Genomic DNA, 10,684 nt, shown 5'->3' on the forward strand with positions numbered 1-10,684 from the left:
CTTTTGAGACATCTGCAGGCAAAATGTCATGACTGTACCTCTACCTTGAACTCTGCAGTGTGCCCTCAAAAACCAGCACTGTAAGGAGGAAAATAACACAATTATGCCCAAGAGTAATTGAGGATTAGGGCACACCATGCCAGCTACCCGCTTTCTGTCCCTGAATATAGCATTTCACTTCTTTCCATCTCCAAAAGCGGGGTAAGGGTACTCAACTACATTTCTAAAGTGTTTTCAGGCTTAGGGCCAAATATCTTTTTTAAGGATGATTTATTTTTATCTCTGCCACCACAACCACATCTGCACATGAGGGATACCGTGCACTCAAAGCTTTTAAGCTGAGGGTGATTCTTGCTTTGTGATCCTAGGTTGCTAAGTAGCCTGTGTTCAGAGATGCGAGGAATCCTCGCTGTACTTGTCATGTAGCAATCTTGTCCAGCATTCACAATATTTTCTCAACTTGAAAAAAATTCTTAGGGATTTCCCACTGAGGCTCAAAGGCAGTCATATATTTTATTTATTTTATTACAAGGCATGTAAGTAAAAACTTGCATATCTGAAAAAAAAAAAAAAGGATATTAGATAGAAAACAGTAATAAAATTAACATTATTCTTTTAAGAAACCTAGTAATAAATACATTTCCCCCTCAACATTAAAATGCTTGTTATTCCGCACGACAATAAATACAGCATAGCTCTGGCATAGAGAAAGGCCAAGGCTGGATACAAGAAGTCCATGTGTTTTTTTAAAAAAGCTCAGGTGATTTAGAAAGGTTTGGCATCCTGCACTAGATGCACTTTGATACAACTTGCACTTTAATTTCAATTTTACTATGATTTTTAAACAGTCCCATAATATGAAAATAAGAGAGGAAAATTTGTTTGATTATAGGATTTTTACCTTAAATATTTTCAAAATAAGAGATGTGTAAACTCATTAAAACCAATCCTTGAAATAATAAGAAAAAAAAAGTGTCTTAGTGGCTATTCTACAAAAATGAAGATTTTTCAGCTGTGGGTGCTCAAGCCTGACCAGCCAACTGGCGAAAGACCAATCCCCAGTCAGTTCATCAATTCTTTACACAGTTTTAAAAAAGAAACAATAATAACAAGGAGAAAGACTAAAGAGTGTAGTATTCACTTCCCAAGTCATGACAGTTCGAGGTTCTTACACTATTATCCGAAGGTGAGAGGAGAAACAACACGTATATTCCAGAACTCTTCCCAGCTTAACTTTGGGTCATTCTGGTCTATACTTTTCTTTTAAAACTACCAACAAAAAAAGAGAGAGATATTTCCATGCACTGTGCTGTTCTTATGCCAGCACGTATCATCACAATCACAACTGTGAACCTAAGTCACTTTGATAGCCCAATCTAATATAGATTGATTGATTGTCCCACGACATAGTTAGATAATGTCCACAAAATGCCACAAGCTCTGGCATAGTCCAGCGTTCTTAAAGTACCGATAGGTCATGGCAAGACTTGGACTTGAGTTTGAAGGCCATGTTCTTGTTGTTCTTGGCAACTATTTTGCCCCAAAACCGCCTGGCTTTCTTGGGGATGCTCTCTCTCCGTTTCTGGTATGCCAGACGCTTCTCGTTCTTTTCCTTGCTGTCCCTCCGGAGCCGCACTTGCCGCACGATGCCTTCAAACAGCTCTTTCACGTTGTGCTGCACGGCTGCTGAGGTCTCGATGAACTTGCAGTCAAACACAACAGCACAGGCTCGTCCCTCTGCAAAATTGCAAGGTGGGTATGTCACAAGGCGTCACGAGCAGGGGAGAGGCAAAGCGGCCCCAGGCTGCCATGTGCTGGGAGCCAGCGCCACCGGGGGAATTCCTCAAGCCTAATATAGGCACGGATAAGTCCTTAATCACCCGATGCTGCCTGCTAGCCTATGATTCATCTGCTGTGTGCCACAATCCCTGCCCGGAGAGGGAGGGGGAAGCCCAGTCCCTGCCATCAGCTGTGAACGGAGCTGGGGCTGACCAACCCGCAATGAGACAACGAAGGCCGAGAGGTCAGCCATGACTCAAAACCACCTGATCATCTTACGTGCAGGCTCCCACAAGTCCCATTAAAGGGTGATGACAGCACCCTCCATACGCACAGCACAGCTCTCGTCCCCACAGGAGGCAAAGCCCAGCCTCCTCCACGGGTCATGAGTAAAGCAGGGTCTTGGGACAGTAGCAACTTTGGTGGGAGCTGACACATCTACAAAACCCTTAAATAAAGGCAGAACTTTGCCTATGACTTCAGAGGTACATCTGAAATCATAGTTCTTATCCTTAATTATGTGAACCTAAGCTAAACTTGACAGCTGTCTTTCACATGCAAGCCAATTTATTTTGTCTTCTGGCTTGCCGTGAATTCATCACCAAGATAACTAAAATGACATGAATGCACCTGCCATCTTTCAAAAGGTTTTTCAAGTGGGATAGACATCCCTGGTGTACTCCTCAGTTCAAACTCTTCACTTATGGCAACTGTGACGTGTGCCAGAGGAGCCATGCACATCCCCAGTGGAAAAAAAAAAGTCAAGATCAATCGGGAAATATAAGAGCAGAATGGCAGCAGAGAGAAGAAAATGCCAAGTGGAGAAACCCATGTTTCTGATAGGCCAAGACGAGATCATCTAATGCATTTCTGTGTGTTATGTTGTGTCACCCAAGCCTCAGGGAAGACTCTTCAAGAAGAGATATTACTGACTGAAGACCGTGGGAGCCGGCAGCAGCTTTCACAGCAGTCTCTCTATTCCTGTTTAAGGGCTTAGGGCTCCCCAGGCTTTGGAAGAGCAGCACAGGTTGGTTATTCTTTTGTATACAGCAGTGAGAGCTGTTTCGGCATCCCAAAGGAAGGCAGCAAGGAGACCTCTCCTGAAAGGTGCACAGTTTCTGTCCAGACTACGAAGGGTGAGAGGGAACTTTAAGTTACCAGAGTGGACAGAGAACTGGTTAAAAGTAGAGATAATCTTTGGCAGCAGAATAAAGGGTGCTAAATACATTATGCTTAAGCACATATTGGAAGCCCAAAGGGTTTCCAGTTACCAGAGATCCCACATACTGCATTGGTCTTACGCTAGGAGTTGTAAGGGAAGAAATTCAAGCTGCTTTTATGATGTTACTTAATAAATTTAGGAAAAGGATTATCTGACACGTAACAGTGTTACCAAAGGAGGCTTAAGGACCTGGCAGACCCCTCCCAGTCCTCTGCTGTTTTATTGCTCTTTTATTGCCCAGTCCTGATCACAGCATACTCCCTCAGACAGAGCTTTGCATTTCCTTCAAAAGCTACTAGATGACTCTTAATGTTTACGTTGTTTTTATCCTCATCATTTTCCTTACCTGCCACTGAAACTTCGCGGCACCTGACAAGGTCACTTTTGTTGCCAACCAAAATAATGGGGATGTCTTCTTTCTGGCGTGCCCTGCGGAGCTGTATTCTGAGTTCCGAGGCCTTCTCAAAGCTCGCTCGGTCTGTGATGGAGTAGACGATCAAGTACGCGTCTCCCACTTGCATGCAGTGGTCTCGAATCCATTCTCCCTCACGCTGTTCAAATGGAATGGTCAGACATCGTTATGCCCAGAGCAGATTTTGCTTAGAAAGTATAACATCAGGGAATCCAAACACATTCCTGCTGTAACTGTAATGGGTACGGTTTGAATCACAGTTATACTAAAAGTAATTCCAAAGTGGTGATGGTATGAATACTTCACCACAAAGGAGGGCAAAACTTGCCCCAAATAATTCATTGTGCTGGCTTTCGACTGGAATGAATGTGGTCTGGAAAACGGCTTGAAAGTTTTGTTTTATCATTAAAAAAATAAAGAAGGCTTGCACTTCTCAGGCTCACACTGAAGAGCTGTCAGGCATGCTTGGCTTGGGGTGGGATAAATCCCATGTTTTCCCTAACGTCAAAGTACAGAAAACACTTATTTTCTTTCCCAAAAGATACCTACTTTTGATATTAGCAGTGATTTATATGCACTTTTCTTTTGGCATTTAACTAGAACAAATTAAAGTACCTTATTATCCCACATGTCAAGCAGTATAATAGTTGCACTTTCCCCGTCCACCATCAGCGTCCTTTCATACGTGTCTTCTGGAAAGAAAATCAGAAAGATTGGTAATTCATCATTTTGTGGCATCATGTACATTACCAAAAAAAAAAGTAGTTGAATACGTATAATTTGTTCACAGTTCAAGTTATTGAGCCAACTTTTATTCTGGCTCACATTCAGTTCTTTCCTCATTTCCATCAGCACTGAACCTGCCCTCTGTTCATTACTGGTTGTCTTACTTTCCATGATATATGAAGGAGGCTGAAAGATCAGGAAACGAAATGTTCATTATTTTGGCTGATATTCTCTTTATCTTATGTGGGAGAGAGAAAATAGAACCAGTGGAAGAAATAACCGAATGCTGAACATTTGCCCCATGGGAGCAGCAGAGTCCAGCAAGGCTGAGTAATGGAAAATATTTGCTTTCGCTTTAGCAGGGACAGTTTACGGGTGAACAGTCACTGCTGCTGAGAGCTATACAGCTAACAGCCTACCAAGCAATGAGGACAGGGGTTTGTGAGACAAGAGCTGGTGGGTTTTAGAGAGGCTGAGACTTCTGCTGCGTCCCAGTTCTCTCCCATTTTGCGGTTTGCCACATTACCTTTGATGTCAAAAAGCAAAGGAATCAACAAACCACAGCAGTTCAGTTATTTTGCACTGAGGCCACAAAAATTCATACCTAGGTTATAAACACCACGTGACAAAGTTCTGCTTAGATCTGGGGGGGGCTGTTCCCACTCATAACTTCCATCAAGCCATGCTGTGAAATCTCAGTCTAGCTTCTGCTTCAAATACTAGTCTTCCTTCTTTCCCCCAAACCTGGGGACATTTGGATGAGCAATATGGGGTTTGGACCCATCTCTAGTCTTGCGTTGCTGGTCAGTGAAAAATGCCAAGCTTTGGGCTTCTGAGCAAACCACCCCCTTCACTGCAGTGTTTAAGGGGTCTGTCCCAACCACGCTTGTAGTTAGGACTGCGTCTTAACCCTTGCCTTACGAAATTTCTGTTGGGCATTAATGGAGTGAACTTTCCCCTAAATTGCAATCAGAGCTCTTCCTCCAAGCCAGGGATCTACATCCATGCGAAAGAACAAGACCAAAGTATTTCACATTTAAGATAAAATAAAAAAGAGGACAGGCTTGACACAGCTTAAAATGAAAAAGGCAAAGCTAATCAAGAGGAGTAGTTTCCCTTGAAGGCCCAATAGCACGACAATTGTGTCCATGAGTTAAACTACTCTTGCAGTCAGTACCAAAGCCAGTCCATAAAAGCAGCTGTATTCCCTCTGTGAGTTGGCTGCCCTGAAACTATCCTCTCTTGTAATAGAATTTCCAGTTTGCAAGCTAAGGTTTGGAGAATAGTTCTTTCAACTGACCGAGCATCTGCGCAGGAACAAGCTCCACATACCCCAGAGGACAACATCCAGGGAACTGTTTCTCCACTCTGTTACACATGGAGAGGCTACAACTATGTAATCACACTCCTCGAAAATATTATGCCCAAATGGTCATATTCAGCACTGATTTGCACCTTGGTCAATCCTAAGGAACTTCCATAGGATATAGAACACATTGAAAGTGAGCAATTAGTTCATCTCATGCTTATTTCAAAGCTGACACTCAAAAAAAAAGGAGAGATATAACAACAGCAAGTTTTCCAATACCTCAGCAGAGCTGGCCTTGAAAAATCCGTCACTGCTAAACTCCAAGCAATGCTGCTGGGAGTGCGAATGAAAGGGGAAACCATACGGCTTCACATGGAGAAGAAAACTGTCTGAAAGGGGTGCGCAGAGCAAATCGGCTGCATTTTCTGACGGCTTGCCCAAGGGTCCTACTCTCGTTCGCTGGTGTTAGCACTAGGAAACCTTTTATCAGAGAAACTCCAGGCTGAGGAGCTGGTGGGGTTACAGGAACAGTCAGTGGTAGAAGCTGAAGGTAAAGCACACCTGAATAACTGATTCAGAGTGACTGCACCGCAGGGAAATTCAAAGCCCCCAGAGGCACAAAGATCTGTGCCCCCAGTCTGTGACAGCAAGCAAGGAAAATGTGGGTCCAGCCTTCCTGACGCTGGGCTGTATTAAATCCTGGGTAAAGCCACAAAAAGCTGTCCTGCCTGTGCATCACTGGGGACTGGAAGAGAAGCCCAGAAACTCCCTGTGCTTAGCACTGGCACCATCGCCCCGAGGGAGCACAGGCAGGAGAAGGAAGGGACACGGCAGAGACAGGGAAGGGTCCTGCGTGCTGCCAGCAAAACTAGCCAGCAACCTGCCTATCCTCCGAAGGTGACAGCATCTGCCTCCTTAGAGCCACAGCGGATTTCTGTTGTAGCACAACCCTTCCACATATGTGCGACACCTTGCACACGGGGCTCGGTGCCACAGCTTCACCTTCTGCATGATCCGATCTTTGGGATTAAAGACCCCTTTGCAATCCCATGCAATCCTAAACAAAGCAGAGGAGGGTAGCAAGGGGGATGCATCAAAAAAAAAAAAAAAACCACAACCCTACAGCTTGTGCTTTTTCCCCCTGTTTAGTCAATAGGAATTTTTCTGCACTGCTGAAGGACCTTTTTCTGGTTTTCCCCTGGGGGAGCACATGCTGGGCAAGGAGATATATTTTACTCAAACTCCATACAGCCTACGCTGAGGTAATGTGTTTATGCAGAAAGGGTGAGATGACTTCTAATGGCAAATATTTTGGAGGTGATTGAAGGACTCAGCAGTGGCTTTTTCTTTATATGTTATATCTAAGCATTTCATTCTCGTAGACCCTGAGGACCTGCAGTTGTTTTCTCTCCCCCACAGAAAGCTGGAGTCAGCCCCATGCAGCCAGTGGCAACACAAATGTTGGACCAGCATGAAAGCTGAACCAGTCTCCTGTGTAGCATCACCACAGGTAGAAATGAGGCAGCTTCCAACAGGTATTTTGACATGAAATAGCATGAGAATCAGAATTGTTCTCTTTCAGAGACTTTCAATCATCATTGGTGAGTATCTTACTCACCTTATTTTGCTTTCTTGTTTTCTTAAGAGAGATGCATGTGTTGAATCAGTTTTGATGATCAGACCCAAAAGTTTGTTACCTCGATTTTTGATTAAAATGGCCTCCCTGATTTTCTGTGCCAATTACAACTGGCAAGGCGGATTGCAAGCAAACACAGACACCCCAGGGCATCACGACCTACCTCCCAGCACTTCGCAGTCGCTGTCGATGCTGTCATGCACCCCGGCAAAGATGTTGGCTAGCGAGGACTTGCCTACACCGTGCTCCCCGATCAGCACCACCCGGTAACAGTTGCTGCCGGACTCAGAGGAGATGACGGAGTCGGACGACTCCGAGGACCAGCTCCTTCTGTAGTATTCATCGGGACTGATGGTGTATCGCTTCTGAGGGTTGTACTCATTGGAGTCTTTCTGGACCAGCAGATTCTTTCCGTCAGCAGGGATGCTCCATCGCTGCTGCTGCTGCTGCAAGCTGCTGTTGTGGGTGCGACGCATGGTAACGTTGTTGAGGGTCATTCTTTACCCCTAGTGAGATATAGGGAAATCACAAGCGTTACCCACCAAACGTTTAGAAACGCATTAACACCCTCTTACTAACTTCAAGGAAGCACATTCTGCCCTTCTATAGGGATCTAGTATGCAGCAAAAGCGAGACTTGCTGCACTCTTTCGTAGTTGCTGGTACACAAAGAAATATTTCTAGTTAGTGAGTTAGAGGCTTTTTCCTAGGGATGATACCACCCTCACGTGTTAAATCCTACCTTTGTTTAGCCTTTACAAGCTCACAGCTGAGCTAGGTGCAGCCCAGCCCTGGAGAGAGCGAGGCACTGCTGTGTCCCGGGAGCAGAAGGAAGGGGCAGCGTCCACCAGAGCTGTCCTACCCAGGGGCTGCATCCCTGCTGAGAGGCACCTACAGGTACTGCTCCCCATCCTTTGTCCTTAACTGGGAACAAACAGAGGCACTGGTCCCAGCTGCCTCCAACTTTCAGTGCAGCTGAGTGTACAGCACCTTTCACGTTGTCTCAGTTAAGAGCTGAAAGTTTTGGGAAAGCAATAAGCCACAACACGCAGCACACTCAGACAACCCTAATTTAAGGAAAAAGACACACAAGCAAGTCTTGCTATGATGGGGTGGATTCGGGCCTTGTCTACAGCCAGGTAAACAAAGAATGACTCTGCTTCAGACAGCGGCTGGTAAAAGGGAGGACACAGTCAAGCCCAACAGCTTTTCTAAAGAGATACAGGCTCTAGCTGCTACAGGAGGTAGCGCTGGGAGAAAAAGCTCATGAATTTACAGATATTAAATCAACAACTTCATTTACTGCCCAGTCAGCAAGATCTCTTTACTATTCTTAGATAAGCATGACTCTTAATTACATTTTACTCAGCAAACCCTATTTTGCCTTGCTTGGAGGCAGAGGACAGTGATGTCATTCTCACGGGCCAACAGCTACCATTTTTAGGAAAGTTACTTTGATGCATTCCAGTTCCCAAAGTGACAGTTATTTAGACATTTATTTTTTTGCCATATAGCTGACTTTTCTCAGCTCTCTTCTTCATATTAGTAAAAAGGATAATTGTCTGTAAAAACCCGTATAATATTCAAACCTGAGTAATAGGTGGTGAATGAAAAAAAGTATAGCAAAGCATCAAAACAACACGTACAAGTCACTATTTCTCTTCACACAAAAATGCCTGAAAACTTCTGTGAATAAATGCACAGCAGGACATAGGACAAATATACAGCAAAATCACACTCTATCTGAACTTACTACCACATACGCAATATTTTCTCTGTGGTGCACAGTACCTAGAGGCAAAATGAGATCAGTTGCATGGTCAAAGTCACAGTAGTTTTGTCAGTAAGAAATATATCTAAACTAGAAATCATGCACCAAGCAAAGGCTGTTTCACAAACAAAATCAAACGTTTACTGTGGTTGAATTTTAAAATGCGTTTTTTTTTCCTTGTAGTTTCCCTGCTGAAAAAACCAGACGAGAAAAGCCGTCTCTGAGCCAGTCACACAACAGAGCCTAACTCACAACCTGCAATAAACACTCACTCACTAAACTGTCGCGAACACGAACATTTTACGATTTCGCCCCTAAAAAGTTATCATCCTTCATTAAACAAAGCTAAACGAGCCCTGGTCACATACAGCATTCCAAGTTCAAACTGGTTTTGATGCCCTTTACTGCATTTAGCTGCCTGGGTCTCCAGCCTCTACAGTAAAATACTGCATCCGAACCAACGCTGCCTTACTTTTGTTATATCCTCCAGGCAGCCGGGTCCTTCTCTGGCGCTGCCCTTCTCCCTCGACGGGCTGCGGTCCTCTGAGCTGCTCAGCTGGAGTAAATCCTCTCCTGCTTTGGGGCTGCCTCTTTAATTCTCTCTCAGCAAACCTGGTTTATATTAAGCCCATCTGATCAGAGACAGGGCTTTTCCGTGACGTGGTTGGCCTTTCCATACAACAGCCAGCCCCCAGCTGGGAGGAAGCAGACATGCAGAAGAGCAGAAACTTGCAAACAATCTCAAAAGACTTACTCAAAATCATATGATCGTCTTAATATTGCCAGTAAAATAAACACATTTGGTTCTTGCAGGATGAAAACAGGAAAGTGGAAAAAACCCAAAATAATCCAAACCGTTTCACCTCATTCAGTTTTTCATTCAAACATTATCAAAGTTGATGTTGTTTAAAAAATTACATAAGTTTCATTAATGCATAAAATGCTGTAAATGTGTTATGTTCTCTGCCTGCAAAATGCACTTAACCCCCTGCTGGACAAAACGTTTCTTTGGAATAAAGTATCTGGACTTTATTTTGGAATTATCCTAAAAATGGGCATGTTAGTCCATTTTTTTTTTTAAATTAAAATCTAATACATACAATCATCTTTTTCTCTGTCAGCCTCCAAGTGACTGCACCCAGTTTCCTGAACTGCATAATCAGCTCTCGCTTCTGCTGCAACCCTTTACGAACAGGGGCTTGAAAAAACATCCAACTACAAATTCGGTGTTACTCGGGCTGGATGGTGGCAAAGATGCACCAGAACACGCACAGTCTGCACAGCATCGGAGTAGCACAGTGCTGATTCCATCCACAGTTCATTAGGGAAGTTGAATACACAGCCTACATGGCACAAACCCGGAGTCTGCTCCGTAGATTTTTATAATCTCATAACTCCTTGGCAGAAGAAATTTTGCTGGAAGGAAAAAAAATATCCAAACCTGTAATGTGTGCCACCAGGTGACACTTCTAACAACATATGCAAAATACTTCGTGATTAATAGATAAAGAGTAATAAACTTTCACGGAACTACTCAGTAGGGGTACCACAAGTTATATAAAAGCATATGGAAACTCTATAGTCAGCCTTCAATTATCCAGATTCTGGATTAACTATGATGAGCTCAAAATCAAGCTCCTACAGCTTTCCTTTATATTTGCACTCTCCTAGTTACTCTATCAGCCCCTGAAACCAGCAGGTGACTAATTCTTATCCCGCACACAGGAAGTCTGAACAACTTTGCTGCTGAGCAGGGGCAAGAATATGTTTTTTCATGTGCCCATTCTTCTCAGTTACAGGTGAGCAAGCCTTTAACTGACAACATACCTT

At 43.9% G+C, this 10,684-nt stretch overlaps 1 protein-coding gene across 1 annotated transcript; it reads right to left on the minus strand.

The window, feature by feature from the left end:
- Window positions 1-514: 514 nt before the first annotated feature.
- On the minus strand, window positions 515-9,461 carry GEM (GTP binding protein overexpressed in skeletal muscle). Its single transcript, XM_063327199.1, has 5 exons — window positions 9,327-9,461; window positions 7,248-7,590; window positions 4,029-4,105; window positions 3,348-3,552; window positions 515-1,737 (listed from the first exon to the last, which is right to left on the minus strand). Exons 2-5 carry the CDS (start codon window positions 7,579-7,581, stop codon window positions 1,460-1,462), a joined length of 894 nt encoding a protein of 297 aa, XP_063183269.1. The 5' UTR covers window positions 7,582-7,590; window positions 9,327-9,461; the 3' UTR covers window positions 515-1,459.
- Between the last annotated feature and the right edge of the window lie 1,223 nt (window positions 9,462-10,684).

This window comes from Chroicocephalus ridibundus, chromosome 2 (genome assembly GCF_963924245.1).
Source record: "Chroicocephalus ridibundus chromosome 2, bChrRid1.1, whole genome shotgun sequence".
NCBI classification, from domain to species: Eukaryota; Metazoa; Chordata; class Aves; order Charadriiformes; family Laridae; genus Chroicocephalus; species Chroicocephalus ridibundus.